The sequence below is a fragment of the Cyrtonyx montezumae genome, unplaced genomic scaffold (genome assembly GCF_038088225.1).
Source record: "Cyrtonyx montezumae isolate F1298 unplaced genomic scaffold, pur_monq_1.0 scaffold_34, whole genome shotgun sequence".
NCBI classification, from domain to species: domain Eukaryota; kingdom Metazoa; phylum Chordata; class Aves; order Galliformes; family Odontophoridae; genus Cyrtonyx; species Cyrtonyx montezumae.
The window spans coordinates 283393-307877 of record NW_027072039.1 but is presented as its reverse complement, the minus strand read 5'-3'; the positions used below and the strand labels follow the sequence as shown (position 1 = coordinate 307877).

Genomic DNA, 24485 nt, shown 5'->3' with positions numbered 1-24485 from the left:
CTGCGGTGCTTATCCACAATGCGACACGATCCATCTGTGAACAGGGCATATCTCTTTCTATTGTCTGGTAGTTCATTATATGGTGGGGCTTCTTTAGCACGTGACACCTCCTCAGCTGGCATTGTTCCAAATGTTTTACCTTCAGGCCAGTCCATGATCACCTCCAGGATTCCTGGACGGTTGAGGTTCCCCATCCGAGCTCACCGTGTAATCAGTGTAGTCCACTTACTCCAAGTGGCATCAGTAGCATGATGGGTAGAGGGAGGTGTTCCTTTGAACATCCAGCTCAGCACTGGCAGTCGAGGTGCCAGGAGGAGCTGTGTCTCAGTACCAATTACTTCAGAGGCAGCCCGAACCCCCTCGTATGCGGCTAAGATCTCCTCAGTTGGAGTGTAGCGCTCCTCAGACCCCCTGTACACCCGACTCCAGAATCCAAGGGGTCGGCCTCGGGTCTCTGCAGGAGCTCTTTGCCACAAACTCCAAGTGGGACCTTCCTTTTCAGCAGCAGTGTAGAGGATGTTCTTTACATCCTGTCCCATCCGCACTGGCCCCAGGGCCACGGCACGGGCTATCTCTTGCTTAATTTGTTCAAAAGCCTGCTGCTGCTCAGGGCCCCACACAAAATCATTCTTCTTCCACATCACCCAATAGAGAAAGCTCACAATGAGACTGCAGTTTGGAACATGCATTCTCCAAAAGCCCACTACACCCAGAAAAGCTTGGGTTTCTGTCTTACTGGTGGGTGGAGACATGGCAGTAATTTTGTCTGTCACATCTGTTGGGATGTGACGACATCCATCTTGCCACTTTATACCTAGGAACAAAATTTCTTGTGCAGGCCCTTTCACTTTGCTTCGCTTGATAGCAAAGCCAGCTCGTAGGAGAATTTGGATAATCTGCTCTCCTTTCTCAAAGACTTTCTCTGCTCTATTGCCCCATACAACAATGTCATCAATGTACTGCAGATGCTCAGGAGCACCACCCTGCTCCAATGCAGTTTGGATCAACCCATGGCAAATGGTTGGACTGTGCTTCCACCCCTGGGGCAAACAGTTCCAGGTGTACTGAACGCCCCTCCAGGTGAAGGCAAACTGCGGCCTGCATTCTGTGGCCAGAGGAATTGAAAAGAAGGCATTAGCAATGTCAATGGTGGCATACTACTTGGCTGCTTTTGACTCCAGTTCATACTGGAGTTGTAACATGTCCAGTACAGCAGCACTCAGTGGGGGTGTGACTTCATTCAGGCCACGGTAATCTACCGTCAGCCTCCACTCTCCACTGGCTTTACGCACCAGCCATATGGGGCTGTTAAAAGGTGAGTGAGTTTTGCTGATCACTCCCTGTCTCTCTAGCTGACGGATCAAATTATGAATGGGGAGCAAGGAATCCCTGTTGGTGCGGTACTGCCGTCTGTGGACTGTTTTTGTAGCAATCGGTACCTGTTGCTCCTCCACTTGGAGCAACCCCACAACAGACGGATCTTCTGACAGGCCAGGTAAAACAGATAGCTGCTTAATGTTGTCTGTGTCCACGGCAGCTATTCCAAAAGCCCATCGGTACCCCTTGGGATCCTTAAAGTGCCCCCTTCTGAGATAGTCTATACCGAGTATGCATGGAGCCCCCTGTCCGGTCACTATGGGATGCTTCTGCCAGTCTTTACCAGTGAGGCTTATTTCTGCCTCCAACACAGACAATTCCTGAGAACCCCCAGTCACTCCAGAGTTATAGATCAGTTCTGTCCCTTTATAGCTCAAAGGCATTAGAGTACACTGTGCACTACTATCCACCAGTGCCTCATATTTTTGTGGTCCTGATGTGCCAGGCCACCGAATCCACACAGTCCAATACACTCTATTATCCCTCTCCCTCCTCTGGAGGAGGGCAGGGCCCCTCTATTGGTTACCTGTAGTGACAGGAACAACTTCACTGGTCGTTGGTCTGTGTTGTAATTCTCTCACCCGTGCTCGCAGTGCAGGGGTGGGTTTTTGATGCCATTCCTTCATATCTTCTCCATTTTCACTTAAGTAGCTCCACAGAGCTGCACGTGACATGAAGTTAGTGCTGTCATTAGCTTGAGCAGGACGGCGTTTTCTGAAAGCTGCAATCTTTTCAACCCTATCAATCAGTCGGGATACTTTCTCTAACACATCTTCCATCTGTCCTTCTAACCTTGATATGGCTGAAATGGAAGCGTGTGATGGCGGAAATTTTTGTTCAAAGTTTTGAAGTGTAAGAATCAGTTCAAAGACTGGGGGTTTTCTGTCTTGGTCCTCATATCTGTTCAACGTTGTCACTAGTGTACCGGCGTACCTTTCTGGTGCTGTTTTTGAAAGCTTCTGACATATTTCAGGTGTACTCACTTTCTCTGGATCATGGTCCCGATCTTCAGGATCAAACGTGGGATCATACAGCATTTCCGCCACAGCTGTTTCTCTCAAATACTGGATGCCTTCCTCAATAGTTTTCCATCTTTTCACTTTAGGTGCCAGGTCACTCTTGTAGGGATATCTTTCCCTCACAGCTACTAACATTCGTTGCCAGAGGCTGGCAATTCCATCCATATACCTGCTGATCCCTCTGTCGAGAGCTGGGTCACGGGCAATGTTTCCTAGTTGGCAAGCTTCATTACTGTCAAGGGACACGCTGTTGGCCCCGTTGTCCCAACACCGAAGCAACCATGTGACAATACTCTCATCCAGACGTCGAATAAACTCCTTTCTTGAGCCTTGGATCTCAGACATTTTCATGGGTCAACGAAACGTGGTAACTTTGACTCTCTCATCATCCTCATCATCACTATGTCCATGCCTCTCACTTTTCTTTGTTGCCTTTCTTGGTGGTGGTTGTGTTGAGGCCCCCCCTTGCCTGGATCTTCCTCTTCTTTGCATTCTAGGCGTGAGGACACACATTTCCATTTCTGGCCTTCCACCGGGGCAACTGACTTTGATACCAGTGCTTTCTCTGGATGGTCAGATGTGCCTGGGAGGTTTTCCTCTTTGGTCTGAGCCTCAGTTTGGACACTCTCTCTCTCCAGCACAGTATATATGCCTCAGTAAGCATAAGCCAAGCCCCAGATAAGCTGTTCCACCTCAGATCTTTCTGAGCCGCAACACCCATTACTCAGATACAGGCCTAGCTCCTCAGGATCCTGCAAGTGCTCAGGAGTAAAATCCCATGGCACCGGGGGTCCCCATGCTTCTAATTTCTTTCCTAAAACTCTCCACTTTCCCTGCCATTCAGCATTCTCTGTTTCTGGGAAAAGTTTCTGCCATGCAATGTAAAATCCTATTACAGAGAGTACATTCAGGAGGACTAATATCCCAAATGCTAACATAGTCCCTAAGCTGTAATCTTGAAAATTCATAAGGAACTGAGAGGAGAAACTGGACACCCATTCAAATATTGTTTGGTTTGTTAACATGGTATTGTTTGTTACACCAGCCGGGGTGCCCAGGTATCTGGTAGATGCAACCATCACTGCTTTTAGTTTGTCATATAGGGACCAGGCTCCATAGATCAGACTGGCAAGCTTAACCAAGATCCAGTATGTTTTGAGCATTAAAAGGGAAAAAGCAATGAAATACAACCCCTGTAAGGGCAGCTTTAACAGAAACAGTAAAAACATTTTTTTTCTTTTACTCAAACAAGCTGGCAGCACCTGAAAAGTTTACAAATATTCCAGGAGAACTGGCAGTACGCCTGGACTTCAAAGTCGTGTTTTGCCGTACAGGACCTGCAGTACAGATAAGCTTCCAAACAAAAGACAGAGATTCACTCTAAAAGTATGTCTCTGCCTGGCTAAGGTAGCTAGTCGAGCCCCACGTTGGGTGCCAAAATTGTCAACGGTTTGCGGGATAGTTCAACCTGGTACCGTGACAATTGAGGCAGGGGACCCACAGGCCCACACCCCAGGGAACAGGAAGGGGGAAAAGGGAAAAAGGAGAAGGGAGATGGGCCCAGGAACAAAACAACGGCAGCGATCTGAGGAGGAAAGCTAATTTACTAAATAAGATATCAGAAAGGAAAATGACACAATATAATATAATTGGAATTGAGGCAAATGAATCAAATAAAATGAGCAAGAGAGAGAGTGTCCGATAAACTGAAGGCCTTACGCTAACACTGAAGGCGGACGGCTGCAACAAACACCCACTGCCAAGCTTGGTCCCGAAGGGAAGAAAGAGTCCCATGACTGCAGACAGTTTTTATCTTTCCCTCTGAGCATAAACACATAAGAACGCAAAACATCGCAAAGTACTCTGGGGAATGCAGTTCTTCTTTTCTTCTGAGACAGGCATACCTGGAACTATCGATGATCCACGGAGCTGGAACATTAACTCTTTAACTCTAAATGCACTACATGATGTTATGATGTGGAATACCAGTACCAAAAATCATAAAACCATGACAGCATTAGGACAACCAATTAACAAGGAAAGGCTCCCCTGTCATTGAAAGTCAAAGCTTGCCTAGAACCCCACACAGAAGATACCTTAACTAAAAGAGAGCTTTCTGCAGTGGTGGTCAGTCCTTAAATGGGGGGGTCTGGGAGAAACGGAGCAAGACTCCACCCCCTTCTCATCACACAGGTGAATTGCCTTCACCTGTGCTCCTGTGGCTGACTCAGTGCTCGCCTCAGGTGATCAATCAGTGGTTCAGGCCCTGATTTAACAGTCCCCATACAGCTCTTGACAGAGATCTTTGCCTGATTAGATTTTTTTCATTTTGAGTGTGTTTCTCACATATGTATTACCTCAAATCATCAAGAGAGACTAAGAGACTCATTTCACTGGTGCAATAGTACCATGTTGAGTAGAAGAAAACATGGAGTGTCAAGTCCATCTGCCATATAGTGTGATGGGGGCAGGCCTTATTGGACACTATGATGGTATTCTCAAGGCTGCCCTGAAGACAGACTCTCAGTCCCTGCAGGGGTGGTCAAAGATTATATGAAACCTTGTGGGACCTGAATGAAAGGCCTAGAGATGGCAGACCCAGTACCCTTGAGGTGCTATAGACAACATGGGTCTCCCCTCTTAAGATCCAAATTGAGGGCACTGACAATCAGTTAAGACCCCAAATTGATAATGACAATTATCTTCTGCTCCCTGCCCTTGGGAGTTTGGAACTTGGTACCCATAGAATACAATGGCTCTGGAAGGTGCAAGTAGGACTGAGATGGTGTAGCCTACCTGTACCTTGGGGGAGACTATTGGAGGTGGGAGGCTTGGTAGTCCCTCTAGTAATTGGTACATCGCCTACTGACATTGTGGTCAATGCTCTGGTCTTCATCACTAAAGTGACCCTCATCCTGTCCTTCTGTCAGATCAGAACCTCCCCTTTGGTGCCCAATATAGTTATACAGTCACAGTTATCTGGCCAAGGGGTGTGGTACAAATGACTGGAATGTGCCCTAGTGTGAGCCAAGACAGGAATACAGCCTGTATTTTGCCTTGGAGAGCAGATCTTCTCTTCCTCTTAGTACCTCTGAAATCTCTGTCAGCAGTTTATGGGCTGGTTTGGCCTAGTTCCTTGACTTAATAGGGCAGGGGGTCCCCATAGACCCATGCCCCAGGAAGAGGGAAAATGGAAAAAGGTAGGGAGATGGGCCTAAAAACAAAACAGCAGCTATGATCTTAGGAGGAAAACTAATTTACTAAATAATATATCGGAATGCAAAATAACACAATATAATTGGAATTAAAGCTAATAAATTAAATAAAATTAGCAAAAGAGTGTTTGAAACTGAAGGCCTTAAGCTAAATCTCAAGGCGAGGTGGCTAGGGAACCTCCACCACAGAGATGAAAAGCAAAAGAGGAAGTCTCATGACTTGTGTGCAGTTTTATCTTTCCCTCTGGGTGGAAAATGGGAATGCAAAGTACTCTGGGGTTTGTAGTTCTCTTCTGAGAGCCAGGTACCTGGAAAATCTGGTAGTCCACAGAACTGGAGCATTAACTCTTTAACTCCCAGTGCCTCACATAATGTTATGATGTGGAATACTGATAACAAAATCATAAAACCATGACACACAGATATTTAGCCAAAGGGTGTGGTACAGACAGCCGGGACAAGCCCCAGTGCAGGCTGAAGTGTTTACTCAGAACAGGAATACAGCTTGTATTTTGCCTTGGAGGGCAGACTTCCCCCTCTTAGTACCTCTGAAACAGCTGTACTACTCCCAATGAGTTTTTGGAGTCTTTAGGATCACTGGAAGAAGCAAAATGTCATTGAAACATTTCAGTATCGACATGAGATAGAGAATGACACCTGGTGATGGCCTATGTGGCACTGGTAGAATATAAGATGGACCTGCACCTAACAACTGCACTCCTCTAGTAACACCATTGAGCACTGGCCCATGAAAGAACATGAAAATCAACCACAAACCAATCATCAATTGTTCTACATTACGTCAACCCTTATCACAACGGACAAATTGTATGAATGTCATGATCTGCTGGATCTCTGTATTAGGAAAGGTTCACCCTCCAGCTGAATCAATCAATGGTTCATGCTGTGAAGGGGTGGAGTGTATGGGAACTGCTGAGTCATGGCCTGAACCACTGATTGAAGACCTGAAGGAAAGACCTGGTCAGCCCTGGGAGCACAGCTGAAGGCAATTCACCTGTTCAACAGGAAGGGGATGAGCCAGGCTACACCTCTCTTAGACTTCATTTAAGGGCTTACTGCCCTTATGGAAGGCTTTCTTGTTGGAGATCTCTTCTTTTTAGAGTTGTTTTTTTTTTTTCCTTTTTTCTATAAGTTTTGATCCTTGGTGACAGGTGAACATTTGTTTTCCTTCGTTTTTGTAATAATTTTTTATTTTTGTTGATCTCTGCATTTACAAGCCTTGCACTGTGAAACTGTTGTGTTATCTCTTTACCTTCATAGGTTCATTAGGTTGGAAAGGACCTACAAGATCATCCAATCCAACCATCCTCCTATCACTATCCCTACCCAACTACTAAATCAAATTCCTTAGCACCTCATCTAAACAATTCTTGAACAGCACTAGGGATGGTGCCTCAACCACCTCCCTAGGCAGGCCGTTCCAGTGCCTGACCGCTCTTTCAGAGGAAAAAATGTTTCCTCAGGTCTAATCTAAATCTTCCCTGGTGCAACTTCTGGCCATTCCCTCTCATCCTGTCATTAGTTATCAGGGAGAAGAGGCCCACCCCCTCCTCACCACAACCCCCCTTCAGGAAGTGGTAGAGTGCAATAAGGTCTCCTCTGAGCCTCCTTTTCTCCAGACTAAACAATCCCAGCTCCCTCAGCTGCTCCTCATAAGACTTGTGCTCCAGACCCCTCACCAGTTTTGTTGCCCTTCTCTGAACATGCTCCAGGGCCTCAATGTCCTTCTTGTAGTGAGGGGCCCAAAACTGAACACAGTACTCGAGATGTGGCCGCACCAGAGCTGAGTACAGGGGGACGATCACCTCCCTGCTCCTGCTGGCTACACTATTTCTAATACAGGCCAGGATGCTGTTGGCCTTCTTGGACACTTGGGCACACTGCCAGCTCATGTTAAGCCGAGCATCAACCAACACCCCCAGGTCCTTTTCCTCTGTGCATTCTTCAAGCCATTCTGCCCCAAGCCTATAGCATTGCATGGGGTTATTGTGGCCAAAGTGCAGGACCCGGCACTTGGTCTTATTGAACCTCATCCCATTGAGCTCAGCCCAGCTATTCAGCCTATCCAAATCCCTCTGAAGGACCTCCCTACCCTCAGGCAGATTGACACATCCTCCCAACTTGGTGTCATCTACAAACTTACTGAGGGTACACTCAATTCCCTCATCTAGGTCATCAATAAAGATATTAAACAAGATGGGCCCCAAAACTGACCCTTGGGGGACACCACTCGTAACAGGACGCCAGCTGGACTTAACTCCATTAACCACTACACTCTGGGCATGGCCCTCCAGCCAGTTTTCCACCCAGAGAAGAGTGAACCTATCCACACCACGGGCTGCCAGTTTCCTCAGGAGAATACTGTGGGAGACCGTGTCAAAGGCCTTGCTGAAGTCCAGGTAGACTACATCAACAGCCTTTCCCTCATCTACCAATCTGGTCACCCAGTCATAGAAGGAGATGAGGTTGGACAAGCACGACCTGCCCTTTGTGAACCCGTGCTGGCTGGGTCTGATCCCCTGGTTGCCATGCACGTGCTGTGTGATCTCCCTCAAGATCATCTGCTCCATAACTTTCCCTGATACCGAGGTCAGGCTGACAGGCCTGTAGTTCCCCGGGTCTTCCTTACGGCCTTTCTTGTAGATGGGAGTCACATTGGCAAGCCTCCAATCTTGTGGGACCTCTCCAGATAACCAGGAATGCTGATAGATGGCAGAAAGTGGCTCGGCAATCACCTCTGCCAGCTCCCTCAGCACCCTTGGGTGGATCCCATCTGGTCCCATGGACTTGTGGCAGTTCAGATGGAGGAGTAGATCTCTGACCATCTCTGCTTGGATGACAGGGGGTGCATTATGCGCCCCGTCCCGGACTTCCAGGTCAGGGCAAGTACCCTGTGGACAACAGCTCTGTCTATTAAAGACAGATGTGAAGAAGGCATTGAGAACCTCAGCCTTTTCCTTATCATCTGTGGTTACATTCCCTGCCTCATCAAATAAAGGAGAGAAATTTTCCTTTGTTTTTCTCTTGCTGTTACTATATTTGTAAAAGGGTTTCCTGTTCTTTACTGCAGTAGCCAGTCTAAGTTCAAGCTGGGCTTTAGCATTTCTAACTTTCTGCCTGCAAATCTTGGCCAGTTCTCTGTAGTCACCCCAAGTAGCCTGTCCCATCTTCCAGAGGACATAGACTCTTCTTTTCTCCCAGAGTCTCAACTAAAGTTCCCGGTTCATCCACCCTGGTCTTCTTCCCCTCTGGCTCGACTTGCAGGACTCAGGGACAGCCTGCTCCTGTGCCTTTAAGATTTCCATCTTGAGGAGCATCCAGGCTTCCTGGACCCCTTTACCCCTCAGGAGCGAGTCCCAAGGAACTCTTGCAACAAGTGTCCTGAACAGGTCCAAGTCTGCCCTCCGGAAGTCCAAGGTAGCAGTTATGCTAGTCACCCTCTTGACATCACCAAGAATAGCAAACTCCACCATTTCATGGTCACTCTGGCCAAGACAATCTCCAACCTTCACATCCCCTACTAGTCCTTCCCTGTTAGTGAAGAGTAGGTCTAGCAAGGCATTTCCCCTGGTAGGCTCTTGCACCAGCTGTGTCAGGAAGCAATCATCCACACATTCTAGAAATCTCATGGACAATCTAGAAATCTCATGGACATTCTAGAAATCTCATGGACTCCTTGTATAGTGCTTGATGTTGTGATGTGGAATACTGATCTGAAATCATAAAACTATGACAGACATGACTCTGTTCCTGTCACCTGTCGTTCTATTGGTCATTACCCCCCCCTTCTGCCTGTGTCCCAGTTTCCCACTGAGAGGACTGAGGTGAACACCACCTGTGCTCCTGATCCCTTCAGCACCTTGCCATGAGTAGCAAAGTCCTTTTTGATATTTTTTTAATTTCCTGTTTTCAGCCTTCTGTGACCTGTCTTTCAAAGGCTGTGAGAGGATAATGGTCATCTGGTTTTATCATACTGGATTTTGTTTTCCTGGTGTCCCTAATGCAGGCTCCCAGCAGGCAGTGAAACTCTCTAGAGAGGTTATCCAATTAGAAATGGGTGCTTCCATGCCCCTTAGCGAAGAGTCTCCCGTTACTAAGACTTTTTTTTTTCCTTTTTATTAGTGATGCTGGTCATGATTTGGGTCCTTAGTTAGCCATTCCAATTCCAAGCTGTTATTCATAGCTTCTTTCTCCCTCATCGAAGTCTGAAATCTATTAGCTAGTGGGTCAATTATTAGAAAGCTATTGATATAGGAGCACACTAACAGATAAGTCTTCAATTTTTTTTTTAACTGTAACTTGCTAAAGTATTGTCAGTGCCAAGAAACTCAGATGTTAACTCTGATCAGTAAGCTAATGATTGGAAAGGTTTTGCTTCTGGACATTGTCTGGTATTGTAATTTGATTTTCCATTAACTTTCATGTCCTAAAACAATTAATCATTGTTTCAAACAAAAAGGGCATTTTTATTCAACCACTCCTACTTTTTCTGCTGGCATTTATCTTGTATCTATTATCATGTATCTAGTATATTGGTTTTGGTTGGAAGAAGGGCAATCAGTTGAGTCTTTGTTACTAGCCATCATTTCTATTGTAGTAGTCAATGACAAAAACATTTTTTATTTTTTAAGTGTGAATATTCCTTGGTGGATAAGACTGTTATAGACTGACATACTCAATTTCTTGCATCAGGACTAAAAAATAGAGTCTGAAAAGTAACTTTAAAGGCAACTTCCTTTGTCACTCCTGTTTGGGACCCTGACATCAGATTATGGTGTGTTCAACAATGTTGATAGGCTTGAGTTTAAGGACTTCAAAAGTAGTTCATAGTTACAAAAAAAATCATTTCAAGGATTGTCTGAATTTGTTGTGAGATCAAAGTTGAAAGATTTCTTGAATATCCATCTCCCTTGATTGCTAATCATTTACAACTTAAGGAAGGTGCAGTTGTGTGTGCAGTAATGTAGAATATTTACGTGTTCTCAATATGATAGAAAATTACAAAATTTTCCTTCCTGAAGGCTGTGGTTCTAAAACCACTTTTTTTTTTTTTCAAAAAAAGGCAGGGAAAAAATCTTCAGCTCTATGGATGATGCAGAAAGTATCAGCTGTTGTGGCTAATGCATGGCTTAGTTGTCCTGTGGATTCCTACAAATGCCTGCTGATATAAGCAAGTTTGGCAAATGGTCTTTTCAGATTTCCCAAGAAAATAAGTAATTTCCCAATATTGTTTTATATTCAAAAAGGCACATTTCATAAACAAGATTAAATGTTCTTGTGGCTTTCATGGTGATTGTGAGTAACCTAATATAATAATGACTTAATGAAAGAATATTGATTTATTTCAGGTTACTAGTATTGGAATCTACAGTTCCTTCAGGAGACACGTCCCACCCACACCATGTTGCATCAATGGTTCCAAACCGATATCCCCGCTGGTTCAACCTAAGTCACATTGAATCCCAGCAGTGTGAGCTGGCATCGACCATGCTGTCAGCAGCTAAAGGTACAGTGCTGTTGGCTATGTACTCAAATAAATGTATGCTTTTAATATTATATGGAGTACAGATTTTAAAACTTGTTTATAAATCCAAATTGCAGTCTGACAGAAGCTTGAAAGGAGAACAACAAGCTCAACTGACAAACTTCTACTTAATCTTCTAGCAAAGTAGTTAAGCTAGCTAGGTGGTAGCCATATAGGCTTGATTTAATGTTGATGAGACAGTTTTTTTGTTCTTCTGACACACAATGTAGATTGTGGGACCTGGGAGTGGACTAATTGCTTCTAAAATTAACAAATCAAGTTGACTTGTTGGCATGCATTACATAAACACCATCAGGCACTAGATGAGTTTGTTCTGTCTTGTACCTTTTGTTCATATGTGATTTAATTATGAAAAGTTTATAAAAACATGTACAACCAAAATCTTGTACTGTTGCTGCAGCAATGGCAGGCTCAATTATAGAGTAAAAGAATCATTTATGTTGGAAAAGACCTCTAAGATCATTAAATCCAACCATTAACCTAGCACTTGCCTAGTCTACCACTAAACCCTGTCCTTAAGCACTACATCTACATGTCTTCTAAATTTCTCTGGGGATGGAGACTCAACTACTTTGCTGGGCAGCCTGTTCTGATGCTTTATGATCTTTTCAGTGAATAATTTCTTTATAGCATTAAACATAAACCTTCCAGGTACAACTCGAGGCTATTTCCTCTTGTCCTATTGCTTATTGCTTGGGAGAAGAGACTAACCTCCACCCTACTACAACCTCCTTTAAGGTTGTTGTGGAGAGTGGTAAGGTCTCCCCTGAGCCTACTTTTCTCTAGATTCACTCAGCCACTCCTCATAAGACTTGTTCTCTAGACCCTTCACCAGCTTTATTGTCCTTCTTTGGACATACCCCAGCATCTCAATATTTATTGAAGTGAGGGGGCCAAAACTGAACACAGTATTCAAGGTGTAGCCTCACCAGAGCTGAGTACAGGGAGACAAATACTTCTCTTATAAGTTCATAAGTTCATAAGGTTGGAAAGGACCTATAAGATCATCTAGTCCAACCATCCTCCTATCACTATCTCTACCCAACTACTAAATTAAGTCCTTTAGCACCTCATCTAAACGCTTCTTGAACAGCACTAGGGATGGTGCCTCAACCACCTCCCTAGGCAGGCCATTCCAGTGCCTGACCACTCTTTCAGAAAAGAAATGTCTCTTGTCCTGCTGTCTACTCTATTTCTGATACATGCTAGGATATGGATACTGTTGGCCTTCTTGGTCACCTGGGCATACTGCTGCCTCATATTCAGCTGGCTATTTACCAAGACCTCCAGATCCTTTTCCACCAAGTAGCTTTCCAGACACTCTACCCTCAGCCTGTAGCATTGCATGGAGTTGTTGTGACTGAAGATCAGGACCTGGGACTTAGCCTTGTTGAACCTTATACAGATGGCCCCCATCCATCGATCCAGCCTATTCAGAACCCTCTGTAAGCCTTCCTATCTTCAAGCAGATCAACACTCCCACCTAACTTAGTGTAATTTCAAACTTACTAAGAGTATGCTCAATCCCCTTCTCCAGACCATTGATAAAAACATTAAAAAGAACTGACAACAGTACTGAGCTCAGAGACTTACCACTTCTTAGCTGCCTCCAAACAGATTTAACTAAATCTACTACAACTCTCTGGGCCTAGCCACCTGTATGTGAACTGCTGAATCACAGCCTGAAACACTGATTGGTCACCTGAGGTGAGCACTGAGTTAGCCATGGGGCCACAAGTGAAGGTGATATACCTGTGTGATTGGAACGGGTGGAGCCTGGCTCCACCTCTCCCAAACCCTATTTAAGGGCTGACCACCACCAGGGAATGGTCTCTTCTTGGAGGTCTCTTCTTGGAGTTCTCTCCTATGTGAAGTCCCCCTGTGAGCCTTGACATCCTGAAGGTGAGCTATCTTCTCTTTTGTATTATTTGTATTCAACCTATATAAGACCTACTCAAAATATACCACAATCTATACTATTTTGTTGTGAAGAACCATCCTTGGGAGTTATCTACCCCACGCTTGGTGAGCCAGGCAGCTCTGGTGATAATAATTCATACTTACTGAACATGTCCTTCATTTGGAATATGTTTAAATGAGTTAGGGGGGAGAACGTTATCCCCCTAGACCAAACAATCCATAGTCTAATTCCAGGGTTCATGGGGTCAACCCACTATGGGTTGGCATCTGTTATTGAGGAATGGGGACCCCTGTGGGTTCCAGGGACTGCTTCTCCCTCCACTTATTTGACTGACTACTTTCTCGGATTAGATAAGGACATACTCATTACCAAGGAGTGGCAGCTAGTTGTCTCTGCAGTAGCCTGGCCTTTAGTAATGGCCATATGTAAATTAGACACTGCAAATATTAACATGGAGACTGAAAACCAATTATTAAGAGACCGTATTGAGAACCTTGAGCAACAGCTGGGTACATTAACAACCAAAAAACCTGGCCTAAATGTCCCCACAGGACAAATACAGAATATATCGGTAGAGGACATCCAAAAATCAGAGGAGGCAGACTTAGATATTGCAGAAAATAAGATCTCTAAGGCAGATCTTGAAACTTCATCTATGATGAATCCATTTGAGATTCGGCCTGTTATAACAAAAAACAAAAAAGGTACAAGATAGACCAGCAGAGGTGCCTCCTGACCAATGGCCTCCTGCTGAAACCTGCTTCCATGTAACCGCTCGTCCGTATACAGCTACTGAGTTGATGGACCTAGTACAGTGGTTCCATCAAAAACCAAGAGAAAGCATACCATCATGGCTCCTAAGGTTATGGGATGCAGGAGCTGAAAGTGTTTTAGTGAATGGGACAGAACTGTCAAAATTAGCATCCATAACAATAAACCCAGCCTTGAGGCAAAGGTTATATGCAGCCGTCCACTACAATGATGAAAACCATTCTATTATAGATTGGTTGATGGCAGCATGCCGCCTAACAAAACCGATGTTCCCCTCAACACTGGTTTGTGGTCCTCTATGGAGGACCTCCAGACATACATCCGGGAGTTAGGTATGAGGGAGGCTATGTACGCAGACACTTTTGAAAGCCCTGATACAGAGAAATTTACAGCGGGCATGCGAGATTTAATATTACAGAAGGCACCCTCCCGCCTTTATGGGTTGTTAGTTTCTATATAAAATCCATTGGTGGCCTCAGAAGCCATCGTACAGCAGGCAGCCCAGTTGGTGGCAGATTTAGGAGAAACAGAGCGCATAAGTACCAAGTGCAATGTCTGTATAGTGGAAGAAGCTGAGGCCTTCCCCATTAAAACTAGAAAGTCTGCTCCATAGATACCCCGATCAGGCCCCATACGGGTATCCTGAAGGACCATGTTTAATGACCTCATACGGGCTGGGGTTGCATTTACCAAAATTGATGGGCAACCCAACCGTGTTTTGTTACAGCTGTGGAAACAGCTTAAAAATGATCAAAAATTTCAGAGTGCTCCCAGAAAATCGGGAGTACGAATTATACAAGAAACACTGACAACAACCTGGAATCTGGCCGACTTCATAATACCAACCAGAAGAAAAAAACATCTGCAGGTGTCACAGGCTACAGTGCCTGAGCCACCTGTGGCAAAAGATTTGGATCTGGCAAAGTTCATGGATTAATGAAAAACACTGGTTCCCATAGGGCCTCCAGATGTGACTGGAGGCCCTATGTAGAATTAACAATATTCTGGTCTAAGACAAGTGTGTAGAAGGTGATGGCTCTAGTGGATACTGGTGCAGAAACATCAATTATATATGGAGACAAAACAAAATTTAAGGGTAATAGAGTGATGATTGGTGGGCTTGGGGGACAGACTATTCCAGTCACCCAAGCATGGTTGAAATTGGGGGTTGGGCGTCTCCTGCCCCGGGAATATAAGGTGTCGATTGCCCCAATTCCTGAATATATCCTGGGCATAGACAATCTATGGGGTCTGGCTCTCCTTATGACTGTGGGAGAGTTCAGAATATGGCAGAGGTACTTTAGTATCTGGGCAATACGGACAGTATTAAGGGGCCATGCGAAACATGAGCCCATTTGTATGCCGAAACCACGCCCAATTACTAATGTAAGACAGTACAGACTCCCGGGGGGGCAAGAAGAAATATCAGATGGTGCAGGAATTAGAGAAAGTAGGTATTATAAGACCTGCACACAGCCCATATAATTCCCCCATATGGCCAGTACTGAAGTTGGATGGAACATGGAGAATGATGGTGGATTATAGGGAACTGAATAAGGTCACGCCGCCCATCCATGCGGCCGTACCTAATATTGCCTCCTTAATGGACACTCTTAGTAGGGAAATTAAAACCTACCATTGTGTCCTGATTTGGCAAATGCATTTTTTTTAGCATACCTACTGCTAAAGAATCGCAGGATCAATTTGAATTTATGTGGGGAGGCAGACAGTGGACCTTTCAGGTCTTGCCACAGGGGTACGTGCACTCACCAACATACTGTCATAATTTGGTGGCACGCAACATGGCTGATGGGTGAAAACAAAACACTGTGAATCTATACCACTGTATTGACGACCTACTGTTAATATACGACTCACTGGAAGCAGTAGGGGAGGCAGCAGATTCGTTAACTGCCTACCTAAGTGAAAGAGGATGGGCTATCAGTCCTCAAAAAGTGCAAGGTCCAGGACTGTCCGTAAAATTTCTAAGGGTGGTCTGGTCAGGAAAGACCAAAGTATTACCTAATGCCATCGTAGATAAGTTTCAGGCATTCCCAGTCCCTACAACACCAAAGCAGCTGCAGGAATTCCTAGGTATATAGGGATATTGGTGTTCCTTTATACCTCATTTGGTGCAGCTGCTGAGGCCTTTATATAGACTTACAAAGAAGAGCCAATTATGGGGTTGGGGGAGAACAGAACAGGATGCTTTCCAACAGGTGAAACAGGCGGTTAAACAAGCCCAGGCATTGGGTATATTTGATCCTACCCTCCCAGCTGAGCTAGATGTTCATGTAACTCAAGATGGTTTTGGCTGGGGCCTGTGGCAATGTCAGAGTTCTGTTTGGACCCCCATTGGATTTTGGTCTCAGGTGTGGCATGGAGCAGAGGAAAGATATAGTATGATTGAAAAACAGTTATTGGCTGCCTGTTCCGCATTACAAGTGGTAGAGCCAATAACCCAAACGGCCGAAGTTATAGTCAAGACTACATTGCCAATCCAGGGGTGGGTAAGAGATCTGACCCACCTTCCTAAGACGGGGGTGGCCCAGGCACAGGCGGTGGCACGATGGGTCGCCTATCTCAGTCAGAGGAGTAGTCTGTCTTCCTCACCGTTGAAAGAAGAGCTTCAGAAGATTCTTGGCCCAGTAACGTATCATAGTGATGCACCGAAACAAACTTTGGTTGCTCCACCACAGAAGAGTCCCGTCCAGGAAGGAAAATAACCCATTCCTGAAGATGCCTGGTATACGGATGGGCCAGCAAGGGCAACCCAAGTAAGTGGAGAGCAGTAGCGTACCATCCTGCCACAGACACAATCTGGTTTGAAGAGGGGGATGGTCAAAGCAGCCAGTGGGCAGAGCTGCGGGCAGTGTGGATGGTTATAACCGAAGAACCTGGTGATGGTATCCTGGATATTTGCACAGATAGTTGGGCTGTGTATCGGGGGCTCACTCTTTGGATTACAGAGTGGGCCACCCAGGATTGGACTATCCACTCCCGACCGGGGGGTGAGATATGTCCTAACCTGTTTCGACACCGCGAGTGGGCTAATGCAGGCCTATCCAGTACCAAAAGCCATCCAGGCGTATACTATCAAGGCACTCAAGGTTGATGGCTGCCTATGGGACACCACAAGTCATTGAGAGCAACCAAGGGAGTCATTTCACAGGTACAATGATACAACGCTGGGCAGAAGAAAATAATATTGAGTGGCGATTCTACCTGCTGTATAATCCAATGGGGGCAGGCCTTATTGAATGTTACAATGGTATTCTCAAGGCTGTCCTGAAGACAGTCTCTCATTCCGTGCAGGGGTGGACAAAGAGACTCCAAGAGACCCTGCAGAACCTGAATGAAGGACCTAGAGATGGCAGACCCAGTGCCTTGAAAATGTTACAGACAATATGGGCCTCCCCACTTAGGATCCAAATTATGGGCACCGATAATGAGGTGAGACCTCAGATTGGCTGTGAGAACAATCTTCTGCTCCCTGCCCCTGAGGACCTAAAACCAGGTACCAATAAAATAAAATGGCCCTGGAAGGTGCAGGTAGGACCACAATTTTGTGGCCTACTTGCACCTTGGGGGAGATTATTGGAGGTGAGGGGTTTGGTAGCCCCTCCGGTAATTGGTACATGGTCTACTGAAATAATGGTTAACACTCCAGCCTTTATTGCTAAGGGGACCCATATTGTGTCTCTGTGGCAGATCAGGACATCCCCTTTGGTGCCTGATATAGTCGTGCAGCCACAGACATCTGGTCAAAGGGTTTGGTACAGGTGGCCAGGGCATGCCCCTGTACAAGCTGAAGTGTTAACCCAAGACAGGAATACAGCCTGTATCTTCCCCTCTTGGTACCTTTAAAACCCTTATATTACTCCCCATAAGTCTATGAGTTGCCAGAAGGAAACAAATAATGCTGAAGTGTTCCAGAGTTGCTATAAGACCATGTGTGGTATCTGGTGATGGTCTAACTGGGATTGATGAAGCATAAGATGGACCTGTACTGTGTGATTGCATGCTTCCAGTAGATACCACTGAGCGCTGGCCCAGAGAAGTGTTTGACTGATATGCCAATCATCACTCATCTCTGATTACATCAATATGCGTTGGGACGGGCAATTATGTAAGCGTCGTGATGTATTGGGTCCTCTGTATCAAGGGGAGCTCACCTTATAGTTACTTGATCAGTGGTTCACATCGTGAAGGGGTGGAGTGTATGAGAACTGCTGAATCATGACCTGAACCACTGATTGGTCACCTGAGGTGAGCACTGAGTCAGCCATGGGGCCACAGGTGAAGGTGATATACCTGTGTGATTGGAAGGGGTGGAGCCTGGCTCCACCTCTCCCAAACCCCATTTAAGGGCTTACCACCACCAGGGAAGGATGTCTTCTCAGAGATCCCTTCTGTGTGGAGTCCCCGCGAGCCTTGTCATCCTGAAGGTGAGCCATCTTCGCTTTTGTATTATTTGTATTTAATCTATTTAAGATCTACTCAAAATATACCATCATCTATACAATTTTTTACAGAGTACCATCCTTGGGAGTTATTTACCCCACACCACCCAGTAAGCTTTTTTTACCCAGAAAATTACATGCCTGTCCAAACTGTGAGCAGACAGTTTCTCAAGGAGAATGCTGTGGGAAACAGTATCAAAAGCTTTACTACGGTCTGGGTGGACAATATCTACAGCCTTTCTGTTATCCACTAAACAGGTCCCTTTGTCACAGGAGTTCAAGATGGTCAATCAGTACCTGCCTTTCATAAACCCATGCTTAATGGGTCTGATTATCTATTTGTCCTGTATGTGCTATATGGTATTCAAGATGATATTTTCCATAACACTTACCAGTGTTTAAGTCAGACTGACAAGCCTGTAGCTCCCCAAGTCCTATTTTTGGCTTTTCTTTTTGATGTAAGATATAATGTATTTCTGGATGTTTAGGGATTTTTAATTCTGTTTACATCTTGCAGGTGATGTTCAGAGGCTGGAAACAGTGTTACAATCCATCCAGAAAAATATCCACTCCTCATCACACATTTTCAAACTTGCCCAGGATGCATTTAAAATCGCAACACTCGTGGACAGCTTGCCAGACATCACTCTTCTGAAAGCTTCTTTGGAGCTGGGCCTTCAGGTATTTCCCTTCTTCATTATTACTATAATTGAAGACTGGAATTTGACTCAGTGTTGGTGGGTACAGCTCTTTAAGTCATTGAAGACCATACCATCTTAGTTTCAGTCTTGGGTTTTAGACTGTTTGCAGATGTAAAGCAAAGTTGACTGGTAAACAGAGCAAAGGTCTTCTCAGTCTCAGATTCAGGTGGAAATAGCTGGAAGTGGCTGGCTGCAGGGAATTCTTCCCTTCACCAGTGAGAGAAGGGTGCAATGGGTTGAGGAGTGTAAGTTGAGATGACCAGAGAACAAAATTAACCTGCTGGCCAGAAATGTGCTAGATCTTTTTCATGGCCTTGATGGACTTCATACTATTTCTCCCATCCTTCCCTTTTTCCCCAAAGAAGATTTGGTTGTTGTTTATGGAATTATTATAGAAGCCCAAGTTCAATCATAATGTCCTGTTTCTAAGGCAGACTGTGCTAACAGCAGCCCTCTCGCTTCCCTCATGAAATCCTGCACTCTATGTGCTTTGAGGTGATCATCTGTATTAGACTCAGTCTGGGATGTACAAGAACCTCAGATAAGTTTTAAGGCTCTTGAGACTTTACAAGCTATGTCACGCTCCAATATAAAGGAGGGAGATGAGGTTCTTTATATGTATACCCGATGGCGAGATTAAGACACAGTGGGTCAAATGTTAGCCCAACCAGTTTATTACAAATACTAGTTGCTTAGGGATATGGGGAAGGGAAGGTGGGCGATAGAAAAGAGATGCTTTCTGCCAAGTCTCCTTGCTTTTCAAGATATAATCACCACTGTGGATCCAGTGAGGTTCATAGTAGGTCTGTTGAGTTCTTCTCCAAAGTTCTTTTCTGAAAGTTCTTCTCCCAAAAAATCCTTAGTTCAGTGAAGGCCTTTTATCCCCCATTTCTCAGGTGTTTTTTCCTTCTCTCTTTGTGTGACACGTCTGGCCCAACAGATAAGCCAGCAGCAGATGTTGCCTTCGTTGCCATGCAAGAGCATTATCTTTCTGTGGTGGTCAGCTTCTCCAAGCCGTACCCCCACTGAAAAGACTATTTGCACCTATTTCTGCTTATCTTTACAATCATAAGCAGAGACAATGGCACTGTAACACCCATCCAGATAACCGGCAGTTATCAGTCAGAGTCTTGACACCAGAAAAGGCCTTACGAAGCAAGCTTTGAGACAAAAGAAAGGAAAACAGTTTCTGTCTTTCACAAAGCTAAAAGGAGATAGGCAATATTACTCCAGACACCTAAAATTTAGCTTACACTGTGACTTTACACAGTTTCGTTTCAACAAAAATTTCTTAATCCCTCTTAAGGAAGTTCTTCAAGGGAAAAAAAGAAAAACATGCAAAGGTCAGGAAACCATTTTTTTTTTACTTTGTTTTGGTAAACAAAGCTCCAAAAGCCTCTAAGGAAAGGATATCCTTCCAGTTGCTTTTCATGCTAAAGAAAAGTACTACTTGCCTATGCTAGACTATTAGAAGCTAGAACATTAAATCAGAAAACTGAATTTCTGTATGTTTTGTTAGCCTTCCTTATTCTTAAAATTGCTGTGGAAATCTACTTTGACATCTTGGTGCATTTCTGCCTTAAATGCTTACTTAACAGAGGAAGAACTTCGATCTGTGAGTCAACTCAAGCATTAGTCAAGCATAATTCAGCAGTAGCAGTACACTTTGGATGTCACTGTGCAATCATGGATAACCCTGTATGGTAGATGATCTCTGTAAAGCAAGCAAAGGTGATGACAGAGCCTTTATTTAAGGTAGAGGCGCTACAGAAAGATATTAGAGATAAGGGGAATGAACTCACCCCTCCCGGTAACCGTTTAGTTAAGGAACGCAGCCGCCTCTGGTTTGAACACTGGCGCGGGAGCTGGGGGGGGCAACCAGCGTAGGCTCTGAGCGTATCTGTGCTCCTGGAAGCACTGCCGAGAGGGGGAGGACCGGTGGACCTGGGCTCCTCCACTCAGGTCATTCAGATGCTCATTCACTGGTTCAGGCTGTGACCAGGCAAATCCACTACAATCTCATCAGAAAATTTTCAGTGAGATCTTGTGAAAGAAACATCATGATAAAACCAAGAAAAACAATAAATGGCTAATTGAGTGGTGTTATGAACAGGGCATTGGCTGTTTATGTCAAGGAACTAGTTTCAAGAAACCTGGTCTTCTGAGGGAAGATGAAGTTCATATCTCAGAGAATAGGAAGATCATCTATAGGGTCAATACCCTAAAAGAATAGTACTTGCATAATGTAATAAAAGTGGACAGAATATTTTCATATGGTATAAACACAACCAAAATATTAGGAAGGTGTAGGGTCAATAATCCCCAAGGATGGTACTCAAAAATAGTATGGAAGATGGTATACTTCAGTAGGCCTAAATGGATGGTGCACAGATAGTTAGCAAAGAGGGTGGCTCACCTTTAGGATGATAGAGGCTTGCCATTGACTCCATGCAGGAGGGATCTCCAAGAAGAGACCCTTCCCTGGTGGTGGTCAGCCCTTAAATGGGGTTTGGGAGAGGTGGAGACAGGCTCCACCCCTTCCAATCACACAGGTATATCACCGTCACCTGTGCCCCCATGGCTGACTTGGTGCTCACCTCAGGTGACCAATCAGTGGTTCAAGCCATGATTCAACAGTTACCATACAGAAGGTTATACCTGTCACTGAAGGTTGAGGTTTGCCTGGAACTCCACGTGGGAGGGATCTCCAACAAAAGAACCATACCTAGTTGTGGTCAGCCCTTAAATGGTATCTGGGAGGGGTAGAGCCAGACTCCACCCCTTCTGGTCACACAGGTGAATTGGCTACACCTGTGTTCCTGCAGCTGACTCAGTGCTTGTCTCAGGTGATTAATCAGTGGTTCAGGCCCTGATTCAACAGTTCCCATACATTCCACCCCTTTACGATATGAACTGCTAACCAAGTTCCTTAACACAGAGATTCAATATATCACAATGCTTATATAGTTGCCCATTGAGATGCATATCAATATAATCTGGGTTGAGTGATGATTAGCATGTGGCTTGTGTTCTTCCTTGGGTCAGTGCTCAGTAGCTGCACAGTTATATCAGGTACCAAAGGGGGTGTCCTGATCAGCCATAGAGACATAATAGGGGTCCCTCTAGTAAGAAAGGCTGGAGAGTTGACTACAATATCAATAAGCCATACCAATTACTGGAGGGACTACTGAACATCCCACCTCCAGTAATCTTCCCAAAAGGTAAGGGTAGGCCACACCACTAGGGTCCTACCTGCACCTTCCAAGGCCGTTATATTCTATTGACACCTGGTTCTTAGGGGCAGGGAGCAGAAGATTGCTCTCATTGCCAATATGAGATCTTACTTGGTTATCAGTGCCCATAACGTGGATCCAAAGTGGGGAGGCCCATGTTGTTTGTAACATTTTCAAGGCGCTGGGTCTGCTGTCTCTAGGTCTTTCATTCAGGTCCTGCAGGGTTTCATGGAGTCTCTTTGTCTACCCCTGCAGAGTCTGACTTGAGGGCAGCCTTGAGAATACCGTTATAATGTTCAATAAGGCATGCCCCTGTTGGATTGTATGGCAGGTGGAATCACCACTCAATGTTGTCTTCTACCCAGTGTTCTATCATTGTACCCATAAAGTGAGTCCCTTGGTCACTCTCAATGACTTGTGGTGTCCGATAGGCAGCCATCAATCTAGTGAGTGCTTTTATGGTATATGCCTGGTTGGCTTTCAGTACTGGATAGGCCTGTGTTAGCCCACTTGCAATGTTAGGGCATATCTCACCCTCTCAGATTAAGGGAGGGGCCTAATGTAATCAACCTGCTATCTCTGTAGAGGATTGTGTCCTCTAGCAAGATGGGCTCTTGTTTCAGGCAATGACCTCAGACTCATCTTGGAGCAAGTGTCAAAGCTTGGCATGCCTGAGCCATGTCAGATAGTTGTACAGGTAGTCCGCAAGCTTTAGCAGCTGCCCACATTGTCTTTTTCCAGCATGCTGCAGCTTTTGGTGTAAACCATGGGTGATGTTCTCAGATGGTGAATTCTCAACCAATCTAACTCAGACCATTGCGTCGGCTTCATCATTTCCTGGAGACTGTAGGGGTCAATGCCCAGAAACATGGCACATGTACAGTCCTGTGTTTAAGTGTAATCCATATGTCTAAACACATCTTTGCCCCAGAGGGTGTCATGGTTTTATGATTTGTGACATTATTGATATGCCACATCATAAAATCATGTGATGGTGGAAACTGTTGTTCAAAGTTTTGGAGTGTAATAGTCAATTCATAAACTGGGAGTCTTCTGTCTTGACCCTCGAATCTATGGAACATTGCTACCAGTGTACTTGCGTACCTCTCTGGTGCTCTTTTTGAGAGGTCACGATATACATTAGGTGTACACCTTACTCTATCAGGATCACGGTCCTGGTGTGGATTGTTAGGGACGAAATTGAATAGAGTAAGGTGCACACCTGATGTATATCGCAAGCTCTCAAAAAGAGCACCAGAGAGGTACGCAAGTACACTGGTAGCAATGTTCCATAGATTCGAGGGTCAAGACAGAAGACTCCCAGTTTATGAATTGACTATTACACTCCAAAACTTTGAACAACAGTTTCCACCATCACGTGCTTCCATTGCAGCTGTAGTAGCAGAAGAAGTAGGTGAGATTAAGGAGACACAGAAAACTATACTGGACGAACTGTCATTACTGATGAATAGGGATGAACCTGTGTCAGTATTGGAAACACCTGATGAAGACGAGCATGACGCAAAGAATCTGATGAAGCAATTTATCAAACTGTTGAAAGTCTCGGCCACCAAAGGCAACCGCCCCTCTGCACGAGCAAATGACGGCAGTAACATCATGTCACGTGTGGCCATGTGGAGCTTCTTACGAGAAAACGGAGAGGACATGAGGAAGTGGCATAAAAAACCCACTCCTGCACTGCGAGCACGGGTGAGAGAACTACAGCAGAGATCAGCCACCAATGAAATTGCTCCCGTCACTGCAGGTAACCAATAGAGGGGCCCTGCCCTCAGCCAGGGGAGGGAAAGGGATAACAGAGTGTATTGGACTGTGTGGATTAGATGGCCTGGCACATTAGAGCCACAAAGATATAAGGCACTGGTGGACACTGGTGCACAGTGCACTCTGATGCCCTCGAGTTATAAAGGGACAGAATTGATTCATATTTCTGGAGTGACTGGGGGTTCTCAGGAACTGTCTGTGTTGGAGGCAGAAATAAGCCTCACTGGTAAAACCTGGCAGAAGCATCCCATAGTGGCTGGACAGGGGGCTCCATGCATACTCGGTATTGACTATCTCAGAAGGGGACATTTCAAGGATCCCAAGGGGTACCGATGGGCTTTTGGAATAGCTGCTGTAGATGCAGACAACATTCAGCAGCTGTCTGTTTTACCTGGCCTGTCAGAAGATCCGTCTGTTGTGGGGGTACTGAAAGTGAA

The 24485-nt window shown here is 45.2% G+C and overlaps 1 protein-coding gene across 1 annotated transcript in view; it reads left to right on the top strand.

The window, feature by feature from the left end:
- Positions 1-24485, top strand: part of LOC136054130 (zinc finger SWIM domain-containing protein 6-like) — a 497031-nt gene that overhangs the window by 397791 nt on the left and 74755 nt on the right. Inside the window, exons 11-12 of the mRNA XM_065745211.1 lie at positions 10981-11138; positions 18850-19013. Coding sequence (XP_065601283.1) covers positions 10981-11138; positions 18850-19013 — 322 coding nt within the window. The remainder of the gene's footprint in view (positions 1-10980; positions 11139-18849; positions 19014-24485) is intronic.